The sequence below is a fragment of the Salmo salar genome, chromosome ssa17 (assembly GCF_905237065.1).
Source record: "Salmo salar chromosome ssa17, Ssal_v3.1, whole genome shotgun sequence".
In the NCBI taxonomy this organism is placed as follows: domain Eukaryota; kingdom Metazoa; phylum Chordata; class Actinopteri; order Salmoniformes; family Salmonidae; genus Salmo; species Salmo salar.
This window is the reverse complement of record NC_059458.1, coordinates 67,166,737-67,180,837: the sequence shown is the minus strand read 5'-3', so window position 1 is coordinate 67,180,837 and position 14,101 is coordinate 67,166,737. Positions and strand designations below refer to the sequence as shown.

The 14,101-nt window shown below is 42.7% G+C and overlaps 1 protein-coding gene across 1 annotated transcript in view; it reads left to right on the top strand.

Moving 5' to 3' along the window:
• Positions 1-351: 351 nt before the first annotated feature.
• LOC106576501 (sortilin) overlaps positions 352-14,101 on the top strand; it is a 47,583-nt gene continuing 33,833 nt past the window's right edge. Inside the window, exons 1-10 of the mRNA XM_045700021.1 lie at positions 352-1,265; positions 1,852-1,914; positions 2,605-2,681; positions 2,780-2,882; positions 3,443-3,610; positions 4,191-4,264; positions 4,699-4,745; positions 4,867-5,003; positions 6,033-6,116; positions 9,176-9,236. Coding sequence (XP_045555977.1) covers positions 1,020-1,265; positions 1,852-1,914; positions 2,605-2,681; positions 2,780-2,882; positions 3,443-3,610; positions 4,191-4,264; positions 4,699-4,745; positions 4,867-5,003; positions 6,033-6,116; positions 9,176-9,236 — 1,060 coding nt within the window. The 5' untranslated portion in view covers positions 352-1,019. The remainder of the gene's footprint in view (positions 1,266-1,851; positions 1,915-2,604; positions 2,682-2,779; positions 2,883-3,442; positions 3,611-4,190; positions 4,265-4,698; positions 4,746-4,866; positions 5,004-6,032; positions 6,117-9,175; positions 9,237-14,101) is intronic.

Genomic DNA, 14,101 nt, shown 5'->3' with positions numbered 1-14,101 from the left:
GACTATTGTAGCTAGAAACGGCAGATTGTTAATGTTACTAATATCCTTCTTGAAGAAGGAAGGCTATCACTCAATTTTGGAACGCCGTGCCATACCCTAAGGACGGCGCCAGTGTCCTCAACAGAACAATGACCCAAAGCACAGCTCCAAACTATGCAAGAACTATTTAGGGAAGAAGCAGTCACCGGATCGGTTTTGTGTCATTTAGAGGGAAATTGCGTGCGTTTTAGCGTTTGAGTCACGTTTCAAAAGTTGCTAAAAGTTCCAAATATATTTTTAAAAGTAGCTAAATTTGTTGCTAGGTGCTGTTTGAAAAAAAAGTTGCCAGGGTAGTCTGAAAAGTTGCTAAATCTAGCAACAAAATTGCTAAATTGGCATCACTGTCTACATGAATTTGTAAAAAAAAATCCCAGAAGGAATTGGTACGAGAGGCTACAGTGTTCTCTTATAGGCCAACTGCGTCATCTCGCGGTGTTCAACAGTTGTTTTACTGTCTGCGGGACAAGGGAGAAGCGCATAAATTGTTGCTGATGACATTACATCTATTAGGCAGGTTGTTTAGTTCTATGTAGTAATATTTTGCAGACTACTGTAGATGTGTTGCTATGGTGGGAGATACTTTTCTCACACTTGTAATACATAAATGACTTGTTATGCTACAGGGAATTTAGCCTATAGCTACTATAGCATTGACATAAATCATAGGCTGCTATAGGCTTAGCTTACTATTAATATTTGCAAAGGCGTTATAGTGGCTGATGTGAAGGAGGTTTTGTAGCCTATATATACAGTATATGGACATCACTTGGATGCGGCATGGGGGCGAACAACCGTTGATATACCCACTGGCAGCAGATTTTATGTAAATGATTCGTCATACATGTGTCTCTCCGTCCCCCAGCCATTCAAGTGCGACACTTGTCATTTGTCGCTTGAAGCGATAGGCAGTGCTGGTCTATCATACGTGACCCGAACTGTGGGATTTGGGACTTTACCGTTATTTAGCCCACCACATCAAAATGACTTGGAGACTTTTGGTCCTCGGTGGGGCATGCTTTCTTCTTCTGGGTGTGGGGGGTCAGTGCAAAGAGCAACGAAACCGGAGAACGGTGTCTTTCCATCAGACTCAGCAAGGTGGGGACCAACGCCAAGTCCTCTCACGGCCAGAAAGGGATACCACAGCTTCTCCAAGACCCACTTTCACCGCTTGTAAACTCCCTCTCACACCATTAGAACACCGGGTGTTGGATCAAAATACACACGAGGTGAGAGCTATGTCAGTGCTGTTTTTGACGTACTTTATCAATTACTATAGCATCAACAACGCAGTTTTACTTTTGCAATAGCATAAATAAATGCAAATGTATCATAAATGTCATCATGATTAATGCTTGCTTTATTCATGATTTTGAAGGTGTGATGTTATGGGTGTATGTGAGGAAAACTATTAAGTTGAGTCTCACTCGCTCTCTTTCTCAATACAATTCAAATTGCTTTTTTGGCATGACGTGACAATGTGCCAAAGCTTTCTTTGGAGATTTACAATATTTACATAATTAATAATAATCAATATTGTCAACTGGACAACAGTAACAAAAATAACCGAGGGTAAAAATAACCATACATTGAATAAAAGCAATAAGAATAGAGGACATGTGCAGGTTGGTTGGTCTGTCAGACACTGTCCCTCATCTTGTCTCTCTCGCTCTCTCTCTTTCTCTCTCTCTCTTTCTTTCTCTCTCTTTATCTTTATCTTTCACTCTCTCTCTCTATCTCTCTTTCTTTCTCTCTCTATCTCTCTTTCACTCTCTCTCTCTCTCTCTCTCTCTCTCTCTCTCTCTCTCCCTTCAGACAGGGTTTCATGGTGATGATGGCTCCAGTTTTACTGTCACATGGGTTGGAGACGGGACAGGAGTACGTATGGTCGTCACTAAATGGATGATGGATGTAGCATCATTGTCATCATCACTCATTGGGTGCATCTGAAAGGGCTGCAGCTCATTACGCTGGAGTAGCTTCCTCACCTCGTTTCCTCTCTTTCAACTGCGATAACCAGACAGTGAGGCAACGTGATAGATGCCAACAGGGAATTTGCTTTCACCTGTCCAGTTCTCTCACATCGATGCAGATGAAGGAAAGGAAAGGGGACGAGGAGAGAGGAAACCTTTTAAACCTTTGACAACAGTTTTTACATTTGGTTGATTGATTGAGTGATTGGTTAATTTATTGATTTGTTGATTGAGTGATTGATTGAGTGAGTGATTGGTTAATTTATTGATTTGTTGATTGAGTGAGTGATTGAGTGAGTGATTGGTTAATTTATTGATTTGTTGATTGAGTGAGTGATTGAGTGATTGGTTAATTTATTGATTTGTTGATTGAGTGAGTGATTGAGTGATTGCGTGATTGGTTAATTTATTGATTTGTTGATTGAGTGAGTGATTGAGTGAGTGATTGTTTAATTTATTGATTTGTTGATTGAGTGAGTGATTGAGTGATTGCTTGTAATGACAGGTGGATAAATGGTAATTGCTAACTGTGCATAAACTGGTAATAGTACAGTTATGGTGAAGTTTAGCCAAGTGTTAATTTGTGTCCCACCAGGTGATCTTGGTGTTGTCTACAATCAGTGCTCCTCTAGATTCCTTCTTCGAGGGCGGTTCTTCACGATTGTACCGCAGGTTAGTGGATGGTGGCAATATATCTGTCTGTCTGTTTGTGTCTCTAGATGAACTGAGCCAGTGTTCTGACATTTTGGCCTGTTATACTCCCCTCTCAGTGCAGACTATGGCAAGTCTTTCCATGATATTTCTCATCTCATCAACAACACCTTCATAAGGAAGGAATTTGGACTTCTGGCTGGACCAGGGAACTCTCAACAGGTAAGCTGCCTGATCACAAGTGTACATGCAGGAAAGCATTCTGGCTGATGACAGACGCTGTGTGTCTGTATGTCTGTGTGTATGTGTGTGTGTTTGTGACTGTCTGTTGTGCATGTGCAGACACGTCAGCCGTCTTGGTTCTTGCTGTCCAATCAGCTTGAGCCATGCCACTGTGGTCACATGCCACTGTGGTCACGCTGCTCAGAACACTGGTGTGAAGACTAGGCAGTGAGAACAACAAAACTACCAAACCCATTTCTCCTAAACAACCACATCAGGGTGGTATCCATTAGGGCACAACGTAGCAAAACAATCTGCAACGGAAAATGTTCAGCAGCAAAAACAAGCGTTTCTTATTGGACAAATTCAGATCTGTTGCAGTTTGTTTTTGTCTGTTTGGCGTCTAACGAGTACACCTCAGGATGAGGCCTCATAGTTTTATGTTGGGGGAGGTGATTTATATGAAGACAATAGAGAAGACAAGGGGAGGAAGCCAGTTTAGACTATTGAGATGCACGTTAAGGCAACCTCCAATCACCGATGCGTGTTCTGATTGACAGGTGATTCTGACTGCAGACACACCGGTTTTGGACAACCCCGGTGGCGTCATCTTTACCTCAACTGACGCCGGAGTGTCGTTTAAGTCTGTCCAGCTGCCTTTTCACCTGGCCCAGCCAATCACCTTCCACTTCTTGAATCCCGAGTACTTAGTGGCCATCAGCATAGATGTGAGTAAATAAACAAACATGCTCTTTATCTCTTTGTGATCACACTCACCTCATGGGCACACACATACACACACACACACACACACACACACACACACACACACACACACACACACACACACACACACACATACATACATACATACATACACACACACACATACATACATACATACATACATACATACATACATACATACATACAAATCACTCTGCCATTTCCTGGTAGAAAAAATTATAATAGTTAACCTAATTTCAAATTATGTGACAAAACAAGCAAGTCTAGTGTAGATAATCATTGTACCATCTTAACTGCTGTGAAATATATTTTCCATAACCAAAAATATTGTATTTTCAGCTGTTTGAAGCTGGTGTACAAAACCAAAAGTAAAAGACGCAAAAACGGAACTTAATAACAGGAAGCAGCACAGATAAAACAGATCTAACGCTTCTTAAGATTGCTTTCAATTAGAATTATAGACCTATAACTCACATTTCTATGGGAATTTGGTCGGGTCACCCAAAAAGTTACATATTCCAGCATTAAAAACACATTCTCCTATGCTTTTCTCACTTGCAGGGCGGCCTGTGGCTTTCTCTGGACTTTGGGGCTGTGTGGACAAAGGTTCACGAAGGAACACAATCTTTCACGTGGTGAGAACAAACGGGGCACACACACAAACACACACACACCACAATGCTCAGTTTGATCAGCCGTGCCCAGACAAAGAGTGGAGGTGTGTCGTGTTCAATCTAAATACTGACTTCAGTACATCAATGTAGTAAACACACAGAGCTCATGAAGCACATTTGGAATGTTTATCCCAGGTCTGGTGGCAACTGTAGTGTGTTTGGTAGGAGTAAGAAGCTCCTATTTGTTAAGTCACTAAAGGCACATTTTCACATTGGTTGATATCAATGCATGACCAAGTGAAAATTACTTGAGTGTAAGTTATAGGATTTGCCCCTATGTAATAAATAAAAACAAAATGTAATAAATATGATTATTAACTGGGTCTCTCTCTCTCTCTCTCTCTCTCTCTCTCTCTCTCTCTCTCTCTCTCTCTCTCTCTCTCTCATTTTGTCAGGGGCTCCGGCATCACTCTCTTCTTCAGCTTCAGTCCCAAAGGAACAGGTGAGAGCAGGGTCGTATTCATTAGTACACACCGTAGCAAAACATTTTGAAACCAAAAAATGAGCGACAAGTTCATTTTCTTCTGTTTGTGCGCTGGTCTAGTAATGTGTTGTGTCATTAGTGGAGGCAGACAGAAGAGGAGAGCTGTTCCTAAAGAGGACAGAAGACCTGGGGAAGACGTTCACCACCGTGGCACACAGCATCTTCTCCTTCGGCTATGTAGGAGGCTTCCTCTTCACCTCAGTCATGGAGACACTGGTGAGACACACACACACACACACACACACACACACACACACACACACACACACACACACACACACACACACACACACACACACACACACACACACACACACGGGTATCAACATATAAGCTGACATATACAATCATTTACACTCTGTGTTATTCTGTGTTATTTCCACTCACTCTGCCTTTCATTGGTCCAGTCAGTCAACAGTCCTACACCACATTGTGGTTCTTGCTTGGTTAGATCTGTGTTGTGACTAAGTGATTCTCTCCCAGGGAGCCTTGGTTAGATCTGTGTTGTGACTAAGTGATTCTCTCCCAGAGAGCCTTGGTTAGATCTGTGTGGTGACAGGGAGCCTTGGTTAGATCTGTGTGGTGACAGGGAGCCTTGGTTAGATCTGTGTGGTGACAGGGAGCCTTGGTTAGATCTGTGTGGTGACAGGGAGCCTTGGTTAGATCTGTGTTGTGACTAAGTGATTCTCTCCCAGGGAGCCTTGGTTAGATCTGTGTTGTGACTAAGTGATTCTCTCCCAGGGAGCCTTGGTTAGATCTGTGTTGCGACTAAGTGATTCTCTCCCAGGGAGCCTTGGTTAGATCTGTGTTGTGACTAAGTGATTCTCTCCCAGGGAGCCTTGGTTAGATCTGTGTTGTGACTAAGTGATTCTCTCCCAGGGAGCCTTGGTTAGATCTGTGTTGTGACTAAGTGATTCTCTCCCAGGGAGCCTTGGTTAGATCTGTGTGGTGACAGGGAGCCTTGGTTAGATCTGTGTTGTGACTAATTGATTCTCTCCCAGGGAGCCTTGGTTAGATCTGTGTTGTGACTAATTGATTCTCTCCCAGGGAGCCTTGGTTAGATCTGTGTGGTGACAGGGAGCCTTGGTTAGATCTGTGTTGTGGCTAAGTGATTCTCTCCTAGGGAGCCCTGGTTAGATCTGTGTGGTGACAGGGAGCCTTGGTTAGATCTGTGTTGTGACTAATTGATTCTCTCCCAGGAAGCCTTGGTTAGATCTGTTTTGTGACTAATTGATTCTCTCCTAGGGAGCCCCACGTGTCATCTATGTGTCCTCAGACCAAGGGGACCACTTCAACAAGGCCCAGCTCCCCTCCGCCTCCACTGAGCAGGTAGGACAGGCTCTTGTCTGTCTGTCTGTCCATTATGTCCCTCTGTACCCCACTATGTCCCCTCAGCCCTCACTTCATTCTATTGTCCTCTGTCTATGGCTGTTATGGTAACCATATTACCGCCACACCGGTAATGAGTAATGATGGCAGTCAAATTCCACGTGACCTTTTAGTCATGGTAATTAGGCTTCTGCAAGCTCTGATGCTGCTGATGGTCATTAGTAGCCTACATAAATTACTAACTGCAACATTTCTAAAAGCTATGCAATTGTGTGAGAAAACAGAGTTTTGATGGCCTCTATTAAAAAGAGGAGGATCCCATCAGCTTTCTATAGGCTAGGCCTACTATATTTATTAACTTTCCTAATATTAAGCACATTGCTTTGCTTTACAACAGGAGTATAGCCTACCTGGCTGGCATGAAAATGAACCATGGGAAAAGGGTCTTCTATTTAAGTATTTCCCCATGCCTCTGGTCAGAGACAGGTGCATGATAATGGCCCATTCTAAATCAAAGCTAATTTCAGACATATATTATTTAGTATGTAAAGATAACATTAGATTAAGAATAGTCTGATGGATGACAATATAAGCCTATCACTTCTGAATGATATATTATCAGTTGTGAATGATGCCCAGCTTGTGCAGTAATAAGTAAGGCAAGAAACAGTGCATGCCTTTTTTTGCGACTTTTTCAAATCATAGTCACACACCTCATGTAGCCTAGCCCATAGGCCTATATGTTTTGATAATGTTTGTATCACAACTAAAGTAGCCAAATAACTTCCAAAAATCAGGCATATCAGGCATATTAATCCGCTCTATAGAGCCAAACTGGCATATTTACGCTGCACGTGAGTTTCAAGTTTGGGGAAGATCATTTTCACCATAGAAATGCGCCTTTATAATACACCATTGTATGCCTAATCACATTTGCCGTCACTTTCAAGGACAGTTTTCCCGCTAATTGATTGCTGCGCTTATAATGTGAAGAAATAGCCGAATAGTTTATCAACATTTTAAGCTAAACGTTCTGATCTGTTGCCTCTATTGCTTTTAAAAGTTTTTTTGATGCAAGTGGCCTGGGGATGAAGCCCAAAACAAACACGTAAACAAAAACACAGGAGTGTAACCCAAACAAAAGAGCGAGGGAAAACCTCTAATAAATACACGGGACCAGACCCGCAGTACACTACACGGGGTGAGATCCATAATAACAAATGCACAACATAACACGGGACGAAACCCGTAATAAAAAGCACTATACACGCAGCACGAAAGCCGAAATAACAAAGAACAGGTACTCACAGACCAACGTACATGGGAACAATAACCGGCAAGACAATGGTGAACAGAGGGCACATATATACAATTACTAATCAGGGGAATTGGAATCAGGTGTGCGTAATGAGACAGCTCAGTGACGCCTAGAGGCCGGTGACATAGACCTCCAGAACTGGTGCATGGAAGGGCAGCAGTACCGGGGGAATCCGTGATATATGGGGGAATAGTAGATTGACATAGGCTAGTGTTCTGCTGTTCGTTAGGGCCACTCATCTTATTGGCTGATGAAAAGTAGTGGACAGTTCTAACATCTTCAATATGGGCCTGGGAATTTGGAATTGCGTCCCCCGATGTGTCTGTCTTCATTCACTTGTATCCTACTTCTTAGCTGAAATGCCTGTGAGAAGGACCCGATCACGTGACGGGCAATGGATATTAAAAATGTAGATATCTGAGAGAGCCATGCGAGTGAGAGGTGCTTCGGAGCACGGCAGCTGGGAGAAGGGAATTCTAATTATTATATTCAGCCAAAGGGCACAACGGCCACTTTGGCCGCAAAGGCATGGATTTTTTAGGGGGCGTTACGGCCACACAAGGGGGATGCCGCCCGGGAAATTTGAGGCTTGTCAAATTGTGAATGAGAGACTGCTGAAGTGTGTGTAGCTTGGACAATAAACAAATAAGAGCTCATGCCTTTCATGCAACTATCTTTCAAATCAATATTAGAGTCGCATCATACAGCCTTAGAATGTATAAAAACTCTGAACATATAGCCCGACGTTTGTGTCACAGCTAAAGTTGCATAAATAACTCTAAATTAAGCATATAGGAGGACCAGTTTCTTTGTTAACCGCTCAACACAGAATAGCCGCATGTGCGCGCTTCCTTTGAAATCGTTTGGAGAAAAGATCCTTTCTATTTTATGAATCTATGTTCGATTGTATTCTTCATACTATAAAATAATACAATTAATAACGTTCATTAACCGTGAGACTGGCAGTTATTTGCTTGACAATCATCGGCTGACAAAATTTCATGACCGCCACAATCCTACCCTTGTCCATCTCTCCTGTTCCTCTGTACTGTTGTCTTCCTGTCCCTGTCTTCCCCTGTCTCTCTGTTCCCCCTGTCCCTCTGTCTCTGTCCCTCTATCTGTCCCTCTGTCATAAATTCATTTTAAAATATCTAAAATTCCAGATCAGGGTGACAGCATTTTGTCAAGTACACAGTAAAGAATCTGTCACAACAATTGACAAGACATAGTACAGATTAAAAACCACATTGTGATAAAGTAACTACAAGATATAGTAACTGTCACCAAGGTTCTGGTCTAGAAGCTCTTGAAAGAGGAAGTAGGGGTTTGAAAGAAGTTCGCTCATATCAGGAGGAGACCGTTTGGCATCTTTCCATTACAACACATAACGTAACGACAGATGCCCACACCTGGTCTTGCCACCGACAAAGACACACATACGATCCCCTGCTCTCCTCTCTTTCCCTCAACTCCCTCCCAAACTGTATCTTGCTGACGAGACAGAAACAAAGATATTCTCTCACGATGATTAAAGGCTTAGAAATGGGATAACACACACACACACACACACACACACACACACACACACACACACACACACACACACACACACACACACACACACGCACACACACACACACACAGAGGATGTCGCTTGCATGCCATGGGTTACAATAACGCAAACAGTTGCACACGTCTTAATGATTCATTTTCTCACCTGTATACGTGTGTGTGTTTCCAGTTCTACTCGGTTCTGGATGGGGATGAGGATATGATCTTCATGCATGTGGACAATCCAGGAGGTACTGTAGGGGAAAGGAGTGAGCGTCATCGCAACTCACTCAAACACACATATCTTACAGACACTCTGTCACACGCACACACTCTAGTCTCTTTTTCTATCTCACTTTCTCTCCCTCTCTCTTTCACACATTCTAACTCACACACTCACACATGATTTTCAAGTACAGACAAAGGACATATGAGCCACATGGTCTTTAGATTAAACATTAAAGTTTACTCATGTATTTTGCTCAGCACCGATTGTGTCTGAAATTGTACATCTATTTCATCTAGATCTATGGCTGTCTAAGCCTGCTAACCCTTATGTCTGTCTCAGCCGTACTAACCCTGGTATGTCTGTCTCAGTGCTACTAACCCTGATATGTCTGTCTCAGTCCTACTAACCCTGATATGTCTGTCTCTGTCCTACTAACCCTGATATGTCTGTCTCTGTCCTACTAATTCTAACCCTGATATGTCTGTCTCAGTTCTACTAACCCTGATATGTCTGTCTCTGTCCTACTAACCCTGATATGTCTGTCTCTGTCCTACTAATCCTGATATGTCTGTCTCAGTCCTACTAATCCTGATATGTCTGTCTCAGTCCTACTAACCCTGATATGTCTGTCTCAGTCCTGCTAACTCTAACCCTGATATGTCTGTCTCTGTCCTACTAACTCTAATCCTGATATGTCTGTCTCATTCCTACTAACCCTGATATGTCTGTCTCAGTCCTGATAACTCTAACCCTGATATGTCTGTCTCTGTCCTACTAACTCTAACCCTGATATGTCTGTCTCAGTTCTAATAACCCTGATATGTCTGTCTCAGTTCTACTAACCCTGATATGTCTGTCTCAGTTCTACTAACCCTGATATGTCTGTCTCTGTCCTACTAACTCTAACCCTGATATGTCTGTCTCAGTCCTACTAACCCTGATATGTCTGTCTCAGTTCTACTAACCCTGATATGTCTGTCTCAGTTCTACTAACCCTGATATGTCTGTCTCAGTCCTACTACCCTGATATGTCTGTCTCAGTCCTACTAACCCTGATATGTCTGTCTCAGTCCTTCTGACCCTGATATGTCTGTCTCAATCCTACTAACCCTGATATGTCTGTCTCAGTCCTACTAACTCTAACCCTGATATGTCTGTCTCAGTTCTACTAACCCTGATATGTCTGTCTCAGTCCTACTAACCCTGATATGTCTGTCTCAGTCCTACTAACCCTGATATGTCTGTCTCAGTCCTACTAACTCTAACCCTGATATGTCTGTCTCAGTCCTACTAACCCTAACCCTGATATGTCTGTCTCAGTCCTACTAACCCTGGTATGTCTGTCTCAGTCCTACTAACCCTGGTATGTCTGTCTCAGTCCTACTAACCCTGGTATGTCTGTCTCAGTCCTACTAACTCTAACCCTGATATGTCTGTCTCAGTTCTACTAACTCTAACCCTGATATGTCTGTCTCAGTCCTACTAACCCTGATATGACTGTCTCTGTCCTACTAACCCTGATATGTCTGTCTCATTCCTACTAACCCTGATATGTCTGTCTCATTCCTACTAACCCTGATATATCTGTCTCAGTCCTACTAACTCTAACCCTGATATGTCTGTCTCAGTTCTACTAACTCTAACCCTGATATGTCTATCTCAGTCCTACTACCCTGATATGTCTGTCTCAGTTCTACTAACCCTGATATGTCTGTCTCAGTTCTACTAACCCTGATATGTCTGTCTCAGTCCTACTAACCCTGATATGTCTGTCTCAGTCCTACTAACCCTGATATGTCTGTCTCAGTCCTACTAACCCTGATATGTCTGTCTCAGTTCTACTAACCCTGATATGTCTGTCTCAGTTCTACTAATTCTAACCCTGATATGTCTGTCTCAGTTCTACTAACCCTGATATGTCTGTCTCAGTCCTACTAACCCTGATATGTCTGTCTCAGTCCTACTAACCCGGATATGTCTGTCTCAGTCCTACTACCCTGATATGTCTGTCTCAGTCCTACTAACTCTAACCCTGATATGTCTGTCTCAGTTCTACTAACCCTGATATGTCTGTCTCAGTTCTACTAACCCTGATATGTCTGTCTCAGTTCTACTAACCCTGATATGTCTGTCTCAGTTCTACTAACCCTGAGATGTCTGTCTCAGTTCTACTAACCCTGAGATGTCTGTCTCAGTCCTACTAACACTGATATGTCTGTCTCAGTCCTACTAACACTGATATGTCTGTCTCAGTCCTACTAACCCTGATATGTCTGTCTCAGTCCTACTAACCCTGATATGTCTGTCTCAGTTCTACTAACTCTAACCCTGATATTTCTGTCTCAGTTCTACTAACCCTGATATGTCTGTCTCAGTCCTACTAACCCTGATATGTCTGTCTCAGTCCTACTAACCCTGATATGTCTGTCTCAGTCCTACCAACCCTGATATGTCTGTCTCAGTCCTACTAACTCTAACCCTGATATGTCTGTCTCAGTCCTACTAACTCTAACCCTGATATGTCTGTCTCAGTTCTACTAACTCTAACCTTGATATGTCTGTCTCAGTCCTACTAACCCTGATATGTCTGTCTCAGTTCTACTAACTCTAACCCTGATATTTCTGTCTCAGTTCTACTAACCCTGATATGTCTGTCTCAGTCCTACTAACCCTGATATGTCTGTCTCAGTCCTACTATCCCGGATATGTCTGTCTCAGTCCTACTAACCCTGATATGTCTGTCTCAGTCCTACTAACCCTGATATGTCTGTCTCAGTCCTACTAACTCTAACCCTGATATGTCTGTCTCAGTTCTACTAACTCTAACCCTGATATGTCTGTCTCAGTTCTACTAACTCTAACCCTGATATGTCTGTCTCAGTCCTACTAACCCTGATATGTCTGTCTCTGTCCTACTAACCCTGATATGTCTGTCTCATTCCTACTAACCCTGATATATCTGTCTTAGTCCTACTAACTCTAACCCTGATATGTCTATCTCAGTCCTTCTACCCTGATATGTCTGTCTCAGTCCTACTAACCCTGATATGTCTGTCTCAGTTCTACTAACTCTAACCCTGATATGTCTGTCTCAGTTCTACTAACCCTGATATGTCTGTCTCAGTCCTACTAACCCTGATATGTCTGTCTCAGTTCTACTATCCCTGATATGTCTGTCTCAGTTCTACTATCCCTGATATGTCTGTCTCAGTTCTACTAATTCTAACCCTGATATGTCTGTCTCAGTTCTACTAACCCTGATATGTCTGTCTCAGTCCTACTAACCCTGATATGTCTGTCTCAGTTCTACTAATCCTGATATGTCTGTCTCAGTCCTACTAACCCTGATATGTCTGTCTCAGTTCTACTAACCCTGATATGTCTGTCTCAGTCCTACTACCCTGATATGTCTGTCTCAGTTCTACTAACCCTGATATGTCTGTCTCAGTTCTACTAACCCTGATATGTCTGTCTCAGTTCTACTAACCCTGATATGTCTGTCTCAGTTCTACTAACCCTGATATGTCTGTCTCAGTTCTACTAACCCTGAGATGTCTGTCTCAGTCCTACTAACCCTGATATGTCTGTCTCAGTTCTACTAATCCTGATATGTCTGTCTCTGTCCTACTAACTCTAACCCTGATATGTCTGTCTCAGTTCTACTAACCCTGATATGTCTGTCTCAGTCCTACTAACTCTAACCCTGATATGTCTGTCTCAGTTCTACTAACCCTGATATGTCTGTCTCAGTTCTACTAACCCTGATATGTCTGTCTCAGTTCTACTAACCCTGATATGTCTGTCTCAGTCCTACTAACCCTGATATGTCTGTCTCAGTTCTACTAACCCTGATATGTCTGTCTCAGTTCTACTAATTCTAACCCTGATATGTCTGTCTCAGTTCTACTAATTCTAACCCTGATATGTCTGTCTCAGTTCTACTAACCCTGATATGTCTGTCTCAGTCCTACTAACCCTGATATGTCTGTCTCAGTCCTACTAACCCTGATATGTCTGTCTCAGTCCTACTAACCCTGATATGTCTGTCTCAGTCCTACTAACTCTAACCCTGATATGTCTGTCTCAGTTCTACTAACCCTGATATGTCTGTCTCAGTCTACTAACCCTGATATGTCTGTCTCAGTTCTACTAACCCTGACATGTCTGTCTCAGTTCTACTAACCCTGAGATGTCTGTCTCAGTTCTATCTAACCCTGAGATGTCTGTCTCAGTCCTACTAACCTACCCTGATATGTCTGTCTCAGTCCTACTAACACTGATATGTCTGTCTCAGTCCTACTAACCCTGATATGTCTGTCTCAGTCCTAACCTAACCCTGATATGTCTGTCTCAGTCCTGCTAACTCTAACCCTGATATGTCTGTCTCAGTTCCTACTAACCCTGATATGTCTGTCTCAGTCCTACTAACCCTGATATGTCTGTCTCTGTCCTACTAACTCTGTAGAACCCTGATATGTCTGTCTCAGTCCTACTAACCCTGATATGTCTGTCTCAGTCCTACTAACTCTAACCCTGATATGTCTGTCTCAGTGCTACTAACTCTAACCTTGATATGTCTGTCTCAGTCCTACTAACCCTGATATGTCTGTCTCAGTCCTACTAACTCTAACCCTGATATGTCTGTCTCTGTTCTACTAACCCTGATAGGTCTGTCTCAGTCCTACTAACCCTGATATGTCTGTCTCAGTCCTACTCTAACCCGGATATGTCTGTCTCTGTCCTACTAACCCTGATATGTCTGTCTCAGTCCTACTAACCCTGATATGTCTGTCTCAGTTCTACTTCTAACCCTGATATGTCTGTCTCAGTTCTACTAACCCTGATATGTCTGTCTCAGTCCTACTAACTCTAACCCTGATATGTCTG